General features: G+C 67.1%; 2 protein-coding genes across 6 annotated transcripts; one reads left to right on the forward strand and one right to left on the reverse strand.

Annotated features, from left to right (window-relative positions):
- Nucleotides 1-554: 554 nt before the first annotated feature.
- NAB2 (NGFI-A binding protein 2) lies at nucleotides 555-4,551 on the reverse strand. 3 transcript variants are annotated; one of them, XM_058861032.1, is made up of 7 exons: nucleotides 4,399-4,551; nucleotides 2,608-3,409; nucleotides 2,257-2,390; nucleotides 1,734-1,785; nucleotides 1,438-1,570; nucleotides 1,157-1,357; nucleotides 559-1,045 (listed from the first exon to the last, which is right to left on the reverse strand). In XM_058861032.1, the coding sequence occupies exons 2-7, from the start codon at nucleotides 3,400-3,402 to the stop codon at nucleotides 951-953; spliced, it is 1,410 nt and encodes a 469-aa protein (XP_058717015.1). In that variant the 5' UTR covers nucleotides 3,403-3,409; nucleotides 4,399-4,551; the 3' UTR covers nucleotides 559-950. The 3 variants fall into 3 exon arrangements, with proteins under 3 accessions (XP_058717017.1, XP_058717015.1, XP_058717016.1); XM_058861033.1 differs by lacking the exon at nucleotides 4,399-4,551 and adding an exon at nucleotides 4,147-4,165; XM_058861034.1 differs by lacking the exon at nucleotides 1,157-1,357 and having other exon boundaries at nucleotides 555-1,045.
- Nucleotides 4,552-4,950: 399 nt separating this feature from the next.
- NEMP1 (nuclear envelope integral membrane protein 1) lies at nucleotides 4,951-12,087 on the forward strand. 3 transcript variants are annotated; one of them, XM_058861037.1, is made up of 11 exons: nucleotides 4,951-5,077; nucleotides 6,263-6,443; nucleotides 6,976-7,097; nucleotides 7,203-7,413; nucleotides 7,650-7,722; nucleotides 7,825-7,918; nucleotides 8,071-8,185; nucleotides 8,351-8,576; nucleotides 9,615-9,788; nucleotides 10,002-10,225; nucleotides 11,067-12,087. In XM_058861037.1, exons 2-10 carry the CDS (start codon nucleotides 6,284-6,286, stop codon nucleotides 10,222-10,224), a joined length of 1,398 nt encoding a protein of 465 aa, XP_058717020.1. In that variant the 5' UTR covers nucleotides 4,951-5,077; nucleotides 6,263-6,283; the 3' UTR covers nucleotide 10,225; nucleotides 11,067-12,087. The 3 variants fall into 3 exon arrangements, with proteins under 3 accessions (XP_058717020.1, XP_058717018.1, XP_058717019.1); XM_058861035.1 differs by having other exon boundaries at nucleotides 11,374-12,087; XM_058861036.1 differs by lacking the exon at nucleotides 4,951-5,077 and having other exon boundaries at nucleotides 6,191-6,443; nucleotides 11,374-12,087.
- Nucleotides 12,088-13,524: the final 1,437 nt, after the last annotated feature.

Genomic DNA, 13,524 nt, shown 5'->3' on the forward strand with positions numbered 1-13,524 from the left:
GCTGTTTCCCCACCCCCCACCTCCAGGCTGGAGCAGGGGGCAGGAAGATAAGCCATAAAATAAAGTTTTATTCCAAAATAACAAAATAAATAATCTACTGTACACGGTACAAAGGAAGAGTCGCTAATGCTCTAAAAAGACACCACACAGTCCTAACGGGGGGAGTGGGAACCCCGGGGCTGGGCACGGCTTGTAGGGATGGGGAGGGAGCGGGGGGGAAGGAGGAGGAACCCCGAGGGGTTGGGGGGCGGGAGGGGGGGGGGAACAACACCTCCCCAGAGCCCGTCAAACGCCGCCTGCGTCGTGCTGGGAGGGGGTGACACCCCCCGGCACGTGTGACACCCCCCGGACCATGCTCGGAGCACACGCAGGTATCGGGGTGCGGGGTGGGGGGGGGTGCGTGCGGGGGCAGCGGGGGGAGGAAGGGGGGGGGTATTTACAGCCGATGCGGTGCTGGGGGGTGGTCGCAGGGTGGGTGGGGGGCGCACAGTGAGCTGGCACGTGCTGCGGGGAGGGGGCTGGCGGCTGGTGCGTGGGCGCTGCGGGTGGGGGGGGGGGGGGACCGTGTGCCCGGCGTGGGCGGCAGCGCTGACGTGGGAGCGCACAGCGCGACGCGTCTGTCCCCGCGCGGTGACGGGGCCGGGGTGTGCAGGGGGGAACGGTCAGCACTGGGGGGGGCTCTGCAGGGGTCTCCAGTCCATCGAGGGCTCCCCAGCCCTGGGGGGGCGGCGGGGGCGCGGAGCCGGGCGGGATGAGGGTATTGCTGCTGCGGGGAGTCGCATCCCGCCGCGGCTGAGGTAACACCAGAGCGTCGGTGTGGGACGGGAGGGGGTCGGGGGGCTGTGGCTGAGACCCCCCCCCCACCAAGCTCCCCGGGCCCGGAGCGCCGCCGCACCCGTCCCCCAGCACGTTATTGCTTCGTTAATGGTGGCGGGGGGGCTACAGGGGCCTCACTGCCTGCTGGTCTCCTGCTCCACCTTGATGGTGCCCCGAGGGGGGTCTGGGGGGGCCGGAGGACCCCGTTCTGCCAGCCCGTCCTCGAACTCTGTGGGGAGAACACGGAGATGGCGTCAGGACACGATTCCACAGGAGAAAGCAGCGGTGCCGCCCTGACCCCTGCCCACGGCGAAGCCCCCCCGGCCCCGCGGGGGCTCACCTGGTCCCGGGGGCTTCCCCGGGAGGAGGGGGCTGAGCCGCCCCACGCGCTCGTGCGAGACCAGGCGGGCCAGGCGCAGCCCCTCGTCCATCAGCGTCTGCTGGAGGATGTGGCGGCTCCAGAGCCCGTGGGGCGCGAGGCCGAGGGGCACGTCCGGGGCCGCACCGGGCGGAGGGGTCAGCCGGGGACAAGCCCCCGCCGCTGCCGAGAGAGGGGTGACAGTCAGCGCCAGGGGTCTGCCACCGCCAGCCACCCGCGAAGGGAAGGGACCCCCCACTCACCCTGCAAGTGGCCGTCGAGGCTCTCCCCGGAGAGGCTGCCCGTGTCCTCCTCCAAGCTGGCTCGGTACCCGGCCCCGGGGGGCTCCAGCCCCACCGGCAGTGCCAGGAGCTCAGGGCGGCTCTGCTCTCCCGCCTGCCAGGAGCACACAGGTGAGCAGATCCCCCTGCACCACCCACCCCACAACACCCACGGCCGTCACCCCGAGCTGGCATGGGCAGCCCCGGGCACGTTTCATGTCGCACCCACGCTCGCAGGTGTGCGCACCTGCACACGCTCCCCCTGCACCTGCACCCACCTCCTGCTTGAGCCGCTTGGCCACGATGGCACCGCCGTCCTCGGGATGGGCCCTGGGGGTGGAAGGGGGCTGTATCAGGCGTGGGGGTGGCCACAGCAAGGCCCCACATTGTGAGCGGAGCCACCAGGCAGGGCAATGCCAGAAGCCGGGGTTCTGGCACGGATGGAATCGGGGGCGGAAAAAGAGGGAAGCAGCTGGAGAGCAAAGGGAAAAGGCAGCCCTGGCACGGTGGGCAGGGGGCTTTGGGAATGGAGACAAGAGATGGGGTATCCCCAGAGGCATCCCTTTACTGCCTGGTGTGCCCCCCGCCCACGCCTGGCATCCCCGTCATTCCCATCCTCCCCACCTCCCACGCTCCGAGGTCAGGCAGAAACCACCCACGCTGCCAAAGGGGAACTGGGGGCCGCACGGTCCTGGCCCCATCCAGAAGCTCTGGATCACGGTGCAGCTCCCTGGGTGCAAGGGGGTGACAGCCAGGCCCCCCCAGGCCTACGAGGTGGGGGTTTCCCAGGTCTGGGCTCACCTGGCAACCTTGAGCGAGGACAGGTAGGTGCTCTCCCGTGCGACCTGTCGTGACAGCGAGAAGAGCTCGACGCGCCGCAGCAGCAGCGAGTTGTCCCGCAGGCAGAACTGGGCGGCCGCCTCGTTGATGATGAGCTGGGGGCAGAGATGATGTGTGAGCGGGGACAGGGACGGCAGCGCCCACGGGACAGCAGCGCCCACACGACCCTCGGCTAAGGCAGCACCAGCTCCAGGCTGGCAGATGCCACTTGAGTAGGAGCAGACCTCGAATCCCACCCACCCCCACCCCCAGAGCTGCCCCGGTCCCTGTCCCAACCCAGCACATTCCAGGAACTTCAAGCACGGAGCCCACCTCGTGCAGGGTGAGCTGCTTGCCCTCCCGGCGCCGGGCCTCGCCGCGGCCGTAGATCGCGCTGTGCCGACGGATCTCCTCCTCCTTCTGCCGGTCACCATCCTCCAGCTGGAAGATGTGCCCCACAGCCTTGGCCAGCTTCTTGTTGAGCTTCATCAGCGCCCGCAGCTCGGCCTCGCCGCCCCGGGGGCAGCTCTGCAGCAGCCGCTCCACGCTCTCCACCACCGTCCGTGCCAACTCCGGCTCCAGCTCCGTGCCCACCGCTTGCTCCCCGCTGCTCCCGCCCGGGGAGAAGGGGGGACCCCCCGGCTCCTCATCCCCACCACCCTCCGACTCGGGGGTGCTCCTTCCCGGCCACGGTGGAGCCGCTGACGGTGACAGCTTCTCCCCTGGCTCCGTGGGGCTGCGGGCCGGGGGCGTCCCGGCACTGCCGCCCCCTTTGCCCGCGGCCTCGCTGGGGCTGGCGTGCCCGTTGCTGAGCGCCTTGCGCCCGCCGGCCTCGGAGAGCTTGAAGAGCGGGATGCTGCTGACCGGGACGGCCGAGACGGGCTGGCTGAAGAGCCCCGGGTTGGAGGCCCATTCACGCAGGGCCTTCTGGAGGCGGCGGACGTGGAGGGGCTTGGTGGCCATGCCCACCAGCGCCATGATCTCCAGGAACTCCTCCTCGCCCGCCTCGCAGAGCTGCTGCACGTCGTCCCCCCCTTGCTGGATGAAGGTCTCGTAGTAGCCCAGCAGGTTGGCGCGTTGCAGCACCCGGTACAGCTGCAGCTCCCCCAGCGTGCGGGGCAGGGCCATGGCGAGCCTGTGGTGGACAGAGGACAGACGGACTCACCACCGGGATGGACAGACACGCAGGAGAAACCCCCTCCCCACCCCTGAGCCTAGGGATAAAGGGCAGAGGGAGCACTCCCGTGTACGGGTGTTCCAGTGTCCTTAAACCCCGCGGGGCGCCCAGTCCCACCCATGTGCTCCGGGCTGGGACGATCGCTGCAGCCACAGCCCCGGGACATGGCACAGACATGAGTGGGGTCACCCTCATCCCAGCCCCAACCCCCTACCCCGGGCTGTGCCCAGCCTCTGCCCCCCCCTGCAGCCCCTCCACGCCAGGTCCTCCTGTGGGGCAGGACACACGTGGGGCTTCCCCCAGCCCCCCCAGCCCCGGGGATGATGTGCCAGTGCCGATCCCACCACGACCAACATCCCCCAAGCCCCCTGCCCTGCCCTGTTCCTCCGTGGTCCCCTGGATCCCATCAGGGCCATCCTTCACTGGTGACCCCGCCCCGCTCGGTGCCCCCATCCCCGCCCCGGTCCCACCAGGGCGATCCTCCCACAGCGTCCCCGCAGCTGCTTGATGCCCTCCGGTGCCCCGAACCCACCCTGTGCCCCATCCCCCTCATTCCTCCCAAACCCACCGGGGTCATCCCTTTCCGGGCTCTCTGTCCTGCCCGGTGACCCCCGGTGTCCCATCCCCCCTCCGTCCCCACCGTCCCTCTGTGTTCCCACGGTCCCACCGAGGCCACCCCCCCACGAGCCCCCTACCCCGCCCGGTACCCCCCGGTGCCGCGGTGCCCCCGGTCCCACCGGGTCCATCCTCCCCGCGTGCAACCCCGGACCCGCCCGGAGCCCCGTGGCCAACACCCCTCGGACCCCCCCGCCCTGCCCGCTGGCCCTCGCTGCTCCGTCCCCCTGCGGTGCCCCCAGTCCCACCATGGCCACCGTTCCCCGGGACTCTCGCCCTGGCCGGTGCCCCCCGGTGCCCCGTCCCCTCCCCGCCGTCCCCCGCTCGCTCACCGCCGCCTGGAACCGCCTCCGTCCGCTCCGCCCGCCCCGCCGGGCGGCCGGGGAGGGGCGGGGGGGCTCCGGGGCCGGCTCTAGCCGGGGGTCCGGGGGGTGCCGGGGCTCGGGGGTCCCGCGGCCGGGCCGGGCGCGCTCCCTCCGCCGCGCCGCGCCGCTCTGCGCGCCGCCCACACGGGCGGGACCGTGAAATAGCAGCGGCCCCGGCTGCGCCGCGCGTGGGAGGCCCCGGGGGCGGATCCCGCGGCTGCCGCCCCCGCCGAGCGCGGGGGGGGGGGCAGCGGCGGGGGCGGCGGCACCGGCCCCCCTTCTTTCCCCCCCCCGGCACCGGAGCAGCGGGAGGGGAGCGGGAGCGGCGCCCCGCACGGCGGCACCGGGGGTCCCGCAGCCCCGGCAGGGAGCGGGGAGGACACGCGTGGCACGGGGGGGGGGGGGGTCCGTGGGAGAGGCACAAGCCCCCGAAAGGGACGCGGTGCTCGGTGTCGGCGGGGACACCCCGAGCCCCGGGGATCCCGCACGCAGCATCCCCGCTTTGGGTGAGAGCCCGGCCGGGCGCGGGGATGCTCCGGGTACCGGCAGCGCTGTCCCGGCAGTGCCCCCCCGGTGCCGGAGCCCTCGCGAAGGGCTGGCACTTGGTGACACCGGCACGCACACGCTGCCATCCAAAGGCATCGCGGTGAGCACCCCGGGGCAGCGGGAACGGGAGCGGACGGAGGTTTCTCGGGTGGGCTGGGGGGATGCTGAAACCCCTCGCCCGCAGCACCGGGGTCCCTCCCGCGGGGATGGGGGGGGGCGGGGGGTGTCACGACCCACACCCCGGTCCGGCCCTGCGTGGCTCGGCGCTATTTATACCGCGGCCGGCGCCTGGCGAGGGGCCAGAGCCGCCCCCGCGCGATCCCGGCCGGGGGGGCCGTGCCGGTGTCAGGAGCGCATCCCCGGAGCTGCCGGGGGAGCAGCCGGGGGGTCCCGCACGGCCACGCTCCCCATGGCGGGGGTCCTGCCCCAGACCTCCCGCTTCACCCCCCTCCCCACCGCCCCCCTGTCACGCCCCCTCCTCTCCAGGACCGAGCGTCCGGCTCGGCGGGGCCGTTCCCAGCCCCGGCGCTGCCCCCGGCTGACGCACATCCTCCGCCCACGGCCCCGCCGCTTCCCGGCTCCGCCGCCCACGGCCCGCGGAGGGGGAGCGGGAGCGGGGGGGCCGCCCGAGCCCGCTCCCCGCTGCCCGCCCACGGCCGGCCGCCGCCCCACGGGGAGGGACCCACGCGGAGGGCGGCGCCGCCTTCCCGGGGCTGGGGGAGCCTCGCTGCGAGGGGACGGACGGTGCCGGCAGCGGGGCGAACCGGAGCCCCTCCCGGCCGAGCCGAGCCGCCCCTCGGTCACCGGGGACCCGGGGACCCTCGTGCCGCGCCCGCCCCGGCGGAGCCCCCGGCGGGGCCCGGGGCCGCGGGTTCGGCTGCCGGGGGAGGGGCGGGGGGCGAGGGGCGGGACTTGCGAGCACCCCACGCGTGACCCCATTCACACAAACAAAGCGAGGCCGCGCTCTGATAGGTGGAGGCAGCTGTCAATCACGCGGGATACACGGGGTGGGGGCGTGGCCTGCTGGGCCTGCACTGTGATTGGTCGAGAGGTGTGTCTGTCAGAGCCGTTACCGGAGCGGGGCGTGGCTGTTGAGTGAATGGAGGGGGCACGCTGGTCACCGTGGTAACCGAGGGCGGGAACATGGATGCTTCCTGCATGCCCACTGCTGATAGGTTAGAAATGCTGTCAATCAAGGTGGCAGGCTACAGGGGGGCGGGAGCGAGATCGGAGATGATTCTTGATAGGCTAAATCAGCTGTCAATTAACGGCAAAACCCCGCCAGCTCCTCTCCTATTGGCTGTGGATGCTCCTCGGCGGCCGGGCCAGGCGGGCGCCGGAAGCGGAAGTTTCCGGGGCAGCCGCGGCGGGAGGGATGAAACCGGCTCCGGGGCGACGGTGGCGGCTCCCGGGACTGCCCGTGCTGCTGCTGCTGTTCCTGCCCTTCCCGCTCCTGATAGCTGCAGGTGCGCGGGGCAGCGGCGTCCGTGGGAGGGGACCGGGGGGCGTCGTGGTGTGGAGCGGGGCGGCGACAGCCCCGGAGGGAACGGGACCGGCGGCGGGGGCTCGGGGAACTGCCCGGTGCCCGCTGAGAGACCCCCTGCGCCCCCGGGGAACCCTCTGAGCGCTTCCAGGGGCCTCCACGCTGCGGGGGCCGGTTCGGCCCGGTGGGACCGGGGTTTCGTGTTCGCTGTCCCGGTCCCCCGGGACGGTCGCGCTCTCCCCGCGGCCCGGGAGCCGCTTCACCTCGGGGGGCGAGTGCGTGCCGGTGGATTAATGCCCGTGAGGTCGGATTTTGGAGCTGGGAGGGCCGCAGGGGTGGGGCTGTGCTGATCCCCACGGGATTATCCCGAAAAGGAACCGGAGGATGTATTCCCAGGAAAACAGCGGCAGGAGCGGGGGGAATGTGCCTCAGGGGAAGATCCCAGGGCAGGGAAAGGGCTCGGTGGGTGAAGCAGAGGGCAGCAGGGCCCGACCCCCTCCCTGTGCGCTCCCCAGGCACCAAGGATCCCATCATCCCGCTCCAGGAGGGCCACACGTCCCACCACCATGAATCCCAGCGCTTCTGCTACACCAACACCCGCGTCCCGCGGTGGAACGACATCTGGACGAGGACACAGGTGACAGGAGGAGCAGGAGGAGGAGGAGGAGGAGGAGGAGGAGGAGGAGGAGGCAGATCCTCCCTGCTCCAGCCCCTCCCTCCATTCCCCCCTCTCTTCCCGCAGATCCGCGTCACCAGCAGCCGGATGATCCGCGTCACCCAGGTGGACAGCGAGGAGGAGCTGGAGAAGTTCAGCGTGTGGAATGTGCTGTTCTCCTTCCTGAGGGGGAAGCTCAACGACACCAGCATCGATGTGGATCTCTACAGCAACAAAACCTGCCTCAAGGTCGAGCTGCTGGAGCCCGGCACCACCTACTCCGTCGTCCTCTTCCGACGTACGTCCCCTCCCCGCTGGGGAAAAGGGGTCTGGGGGCTGCCCAGGGGACAGCAGGACAGGGCAGCTCATGATCCAAGGAGCTGTTCCTTCCTCAGGAAGGGAATTTGGTCTGTGGAAGGGATTTGGGGCACTTGCAGCTTCACCTGGACGCTGCCCCATCCCTGTCCTGTGCCCCTGAGGCCGGTGGGAGCTCCCCACCGTGCTCCTCTCCACGGGGATTCACTTTCTTTCCAGGCTTTGATCCTAAGCTGTTCCTTGTTTTCTTCCTGGGCCTGCTGTTGTTTTTCTGTGGGGATTCCCTGAGCAGGTGAGCTCCCTCCTTTCCCCAGGGGCTGGGGCAGGTGGGCAGTTTGTGCACAGGTATCCATCAAACACCTGCTGTGAGTGATTCCCTGTGTGGTCACTGCAGGAGCCAGATCTTCTACTACTCAGCTGGGATCAGTGTTGGCTTGCTGGCCTCGCTGCTCGTCCTCGTCTACATGATGTCCAAGGTCATGCCCAAAGTAGGTGTCACATCCTGAGGGGCTCAGAGGCCTCCTGGCCCTTCCCATTCCTGTACTGGGATGGACTGGGATGGACTGGGTTTGGTACAGAGCAGCTCAGCACTTAGGGGAGGTATCCACAGCCTGCTGCAACCCTCCCTGTGCTCCCCCAGAAAAGCCCTGTGTACTTCCTGCTGGTTGGAGGTTGGTCCTTCTCCCTGTACCTGCTTCAGCTGATCTTCAAGAACCTGCAGGAGATCTGCAAATCCTACTGGCAGTACCTGTTAGGTAGGTGGGAGCTCTGGGACTCACCAGTTCACCTGGTGAGTGCTGGGGAGCGATGCTGAGTCCCCCTTGTCCCTGCTGCTGCTGCTCCCAGGGGATGGTGTCAGGTTCCCCCCTCATCCTCACGGAGCTCCCCGGTTTCTGCCCCATCCCTGTGCTCTCCCACAGGTTACCTGCTGCTGGTGGGCCTCCTGAGCTTCGCCGTGTGCTACAGGTACGGCCCCTTGGAGAACGAGCGCAGCATCAACCTCCTGTCCTGGGCCCTGCAGCTGCTGGGGCTGCTGCTGATGTACTCGGGCATCCAGATCCACCCCATCGCCCTGGGGCTGGTGCTCATCGCTGTCTGCACCAAGAACCTGGACTACCCCTTGCACTGGGCCTTCGCTGCCTACCGGTGAGGATTCCAGTTGCTCTGGGCTCCCAGCTGGGTTGGGATGAGTCACAGAACCAGGATTTATACTGGGAGTGGGGTGGGTGACTGTGCCCTCTTTCCCCTGGGACTGGTGCAGGAGAGGGCCCTTGGGAGCAAGGAGCAGAGGTTGGAAGGGTGTGTTCCACTTTCCCACTGCCAACTGGCCCTGTGTCCTGCTTCAGGGCAAATCTGGGAAGAAACCTCCAAATGGGATCCCTCCAGAAAGCAAATTCAAGCAGCCCCCTGATGGGTTCAGGAAAAGATTTCCTTGGAGAAAAGTGGAAAAAAACAGTTTATTTAATAGCAAATATTCAACAAGAGCAAAGTATTCACAAGCATAAAAACTGAACAACATTAAACGATAAAACCTCTCTCAGTTCTGAGGAGATGGCAAATTCAGAAAGTCCTTTTTGTCAGGGGTTGCTTTGCTTGGCTCACTCAGGCTCTGTTCAGTTCCTCTGGTGCTGGAATGCAGCTCCCAGGCCCTGCTGGGCTCCAGGTGTGAGCTCTGGTGCTTTTCTGGGTTTTCAGTCCAGAGCAGCTTTGAACAGATCCAAGAAAAGGAAAAACTTGTTAAAACTGAAAGCAAAGGAGAGCTCTGTCCTGTTGGTGCTGCAGAGCAGAATGCAGAGAAGTGAGTGCAGCTTCTGGTAACAAACTCCACGCTTCTCTTTGTCCCTCCTGCACCCTCAGAACCGGTGTTAAAAGTGTAGAAATTAATATCCAGCATCGACAGAGCAGCTGACTGGGGATAAATCATCATAGAGTCACCCTACGATACCCAGGAGCTGATCCTGTCCTGGGAGCTCGGCCTATCCCAGGGATTCACGTCTCAGGAGCTGGTTCTGCCCCAGAGATTTGTGTGCCAGGAGCTGATCCTGCCCAGGGGTTCTTGCCCTGGGAGCTGAGCTCCCAGATTTCCTGCCCTGGGAGGTGGTTTCATGTGCTGGTCTTGCCTGAGAGTTCTGCTCCTGGGGTCCCACCCCATCCAGGCATTAACTGGTGTTGCCCCCCTGGCAGGAGGGTGCAGAATTCCAGGCTGGGCCCGAGCCCTCCTCGGCTGCTGACGGAGGAGGAATTTCGGCTCCAGGGTGAGGTGGAGACCCGCAAGGCCCTGGCAGAGCTGCGGAGCTCCTGCCAGAGCCCCGAATTCTCTGCCTGGAGCACGGTGTCCCGCATCCAGTCTCCCAAAAGGTAACATCCCCAGCAGAGAGCTCGGGGTGGGCACCCTGTGTCTCCCTGTGCTGTCACCTCTGTCCTCAGAGACACAGATCTGTGGTGGGTGGGAGCACAGAGTGCTGGGGGGGATAACACCAGGTCCCAGCACCAAAATGATTTACCCTGTGTGTGTCAGGGCCTCTCCAGAGGAGACAACTGCCCAATGTGCTGCTCTGTGGCTTCTCCCAGGTTTGCTGATTTTGTGGGTGGTGCTTCTCACGTCACCCCCAACGAGGTGTCTGCCCACGAGCGGGAGTTTGGCCTGGGAAGTCTCTTAAACGAGCAGCTCTTCGAGGAGGATGATGATGATGACGATGAAGATGATGAAGAGGAGGAGGAAAACATCAATGGCTTCTCTGTTGGGAATCACAGGAGTGAGTCCCTGTCCCACAAGCATCTGGATGTCCAGTGAGGTCAGCTGCCCTGAGGAGCAGAACCACTGCTGGGCTGCTCCAGGCATGGTGGGGATGGTCCCTGTGGGGATGGTCCCTGTGGGGATGGTCCCTGTGGGGATGGACCCTGTGGGGATGGTCCCTGTGGGGATGGACCCTGTGGGGATGGTCCCTGTGGGGATGGTCCCTGTGGGGATGGACCCTGTGGGGATGGTCCCTGTGGGGATGGTCCTTGTGGGGATGGACCCAGTGGGGATGGACCCTGTGGGGATGGACCCTGTGGGGATGGTCCCTATGGGGATGGTCCTTGTGGGGATGGTCCCTGTGGGGATGGACCCTGTGGGGATGGTCCCTGTGGGGATGGTCCTTGTGGGGATGGTCCCTGTGGGGATGGACCCTGTGGGGATGGTCCCTGTGGGGATGGTCCTTGTGGGGATGGTCCCTGTGGGGATGGTCCTTGTGGGGATGGTCCTTGTGGGGATGGACCCTGTGGGGATGGTCCTTGTGGGGATGGACCTTGTGGGGATGGTCCTTGTGGGGATGGACCCTGTGGGGATGGACCCTGTGGGGATGGTCCTTGTGGGGATGGACCCTGTGGGGATGGACCCTGTGGGGATGGACCCTGTGGGGATGGTCCTTGTGGGGATGGACCCTGTGGGGATGGTCCTTGTGGGGATGGTCCTTGTGGGGATGGTCCTTGTGGGGATGGAGCCTGTGGGGATGGTCCTTGTGGGGATGGTCCTTGTGGGGATGGTCCTTGTGGGGATGGAGCCTGTGGGGATGGAGCCTGTGGGGATGGAGCCTGTGGGGATGACCCCCTCTGACAGGGAGAAAAGGGGATCTGACCTCCCTTCCCCTGCAGCTCCTGCCTGAGGTGTGAAGGCTGCTGTCAGCACAGCTCTGGCTGTTGTGGGGCCGGGATGCATGGGAGCCTCCCCAGTCTTGGAGGTCACCTGGTCCTGGATGCAGCCTGGACCCAGCCCAACTTTTGCAGTGGACTTTTGTGAGCTCCCAGGGTGGCACCCCCGGGGCAGGGACCCTCTCCCAAACCTGGGTGCTTCTCTGGCTCCATGCCACAGCTGTGGGCTGCAGACAGGAGCCCCATTCCCCTCACTGGGCACTGGACAGCCTGGGGTGGGGATGGACCTTCCCCTCCATCCCCTGTGCAGGTGCCTGAGGGTGACACACGAGAGGAACTTTGGACCTGTCCCGCTGGTACCTGTGTGCTCAGCACCTGCCTGGAGCCGTGGTGAGGGAGCTGCCAGTGACCTCCTCCTCCTCCTCCTCCTGTTACAAATGTCACGCAGCTCCAGCTGGTCGGGCCACACCTCTGCCTTGGCTTCAATCCCGTGTGGATACCAACAACTCCAGCACCTCCCCGGTGGAGCTGTGGAGCCTCGGGGTCTGCTGGCTGCCCCTGGATGTGGTGTTGGGGTAGAGGCCATGCTCAGCCCCCTCTCCTCATGCCAGAGCTGAGGATGAGTGTGGATGTGCTTCCTCCCTGCCTCGCTGCCCTTCTGCTGTTCTCCTCTCCCGGTGGGTGCGGGCGGGGATTGGGGGTGACCCTACTGATGTTCCAGCTCCCAGTGCTGGCTGGGGAGCTCTGCCAAAGCACAAAGCTGGAGGGGACGCCCCAATCTATGCAACTTCCTAAGCAATAGCGCTGCCCTCAGCTCCTCAGCTGCCCTGGGGACCCCCAACCCAGCCCCTACCTCACCTGGAGCTTCTGCCATCAGTTTGTTCCAGTCCCAGGTCTGTCCCTGTCCCAGGTTTGCTCTCCAGCCCTCGCTGTGCTTTCCTCCCTCAGACTCTGTTACTCTGTCCCCCCCACCCTCAGCGTGGTGAATGACTGATTGTATTTTTAATAAAGATGTATTTTTTAGGTCCTGAGCTTCATTTGTTCGTCCTGCTGTGACCCCAGGGCTCAGCCACCTGTAGGAGGTGGCTCTGCTGGGGATGGTGTGTGGGGACACAACAGCCCCTGGGTGACACATTCCCTGTGGCAGGACCTACCGTGGCCTCAGGCTGGGCTGGGGACAGGTGTCCTGTCTGGGGACAGGTGTCCTCTGAGCAGCCCTGGGCATTCCCAGTTCTCCAGCCCTGTACCTTGCCCCTGCTTCCCGTAGCCCAGGAGAGGAAGCTCCCTTTGTTTGCTGTGCTCCAGGATTTTCCCTGCTTGTTCCTGCTCTGAGCTGCCGGGTGGGGAAGGCTCACAGACCCCGGGCAGGGGTGAGTGCTGGCGGCGCTCTTGGGGCTCATCCCCACTGGCTGCTCCTTCGTGCCTCAGTTTCCCCATCTGGCACCTCTGGGGGAGGGCCCTGCGGCCCCCCCGCCCCTCGGTGGGCTGGACGGGGCCAGCACCGGGCGCTGGGCTGGGCTGAGCCCCGCCGGTTCCGGAGCAGCTCCAGCTGAAGCCGCTGCAGCTGAAGCCGCTCCCGCAGCTGCTGCTCTGCCACCGGGAGGTGAGTCGGGGACCCCTCTGCTGCCAGACAGCCCCAGGAGCGCCAGAGCCCCCCCAGTCCTCAACTGGATGGGGGTACCCTGTCCCCAGAACCCCCATCCCGGAGCACCTGCATCCCACGGGGCGTGGGGACCCGCTGTCATTGTCACCGGCGCTGCCCTGGGGCTGTGGGGGGCTCTTCCTCTGGCTCCCACCCACGGCTGCTGACCCTGGGGTCTCAACCCAGCAGCCCGGTGGGGCTCAGACCCCTGGAGGGCTCTGGCTGCTGGGGCCACCTCCATCATCACCCTTTTTGCCCCATCCTTCCCCACCTTCTCCTCGCTCGTGAACTTTCCCCGGGGCACAGATAAGTGGGGCTGGGTTTACAGCCCTGCAACCCAGCTGTAAAGTGGGGGTGAAGGTCACCCCCGGGAACGTGACCGTGCTGTCAGGAGGGATGGGGCAGAGCGGGGAAGCAGCGCACGGGCTCCCGGCAGGGACCTGTCGGGGGGCTCGGGCTCCCCTCCCCGGCCCGGCTTCCCCCTGCCAGGAAGGAGGGAGGAAGCGGAGGCTGAATTAATCCCTGCCCCAAGAATAGGATCCAGGTGTCCGCATTTCCTGGCCGGGTCCCCGCTTCCCCCCAGCGTCCGGCTGCCCCCAGCCCCACCACGGGGTCCTGGGCACGGGGGGACCCCGGGAAGGAGCCCCCTGTGCCTCTGTGGCTGTGTGGCTGCCTTGTCCCCTGCCCCCAGGGTTGGGGGGAGCAGCGAAGATCCCAGAGACTGCCGAGGACCTGGTGGGGTGTTTTGGGGAAGGGGCTGCGTGTCCGTGGCTGCTGCAGCCCCCACCCCGTGCTGTGTCCCAGCTGCCCCGGAGCTGC

Source organism: Poecile atricapillus, chromosome 35, assembly GCF_030490865.1.
Source record: "Poecile atricapillus isolate bPoeAtr1 chromosome 35, bPoeAtr1.hap1, whole genome shotgun sequence".
NCBI lineage: Eukaryota > Metazoa > Chordata > Aves > Passeriformes > Paridae > Poecile > Poecile atricapillus.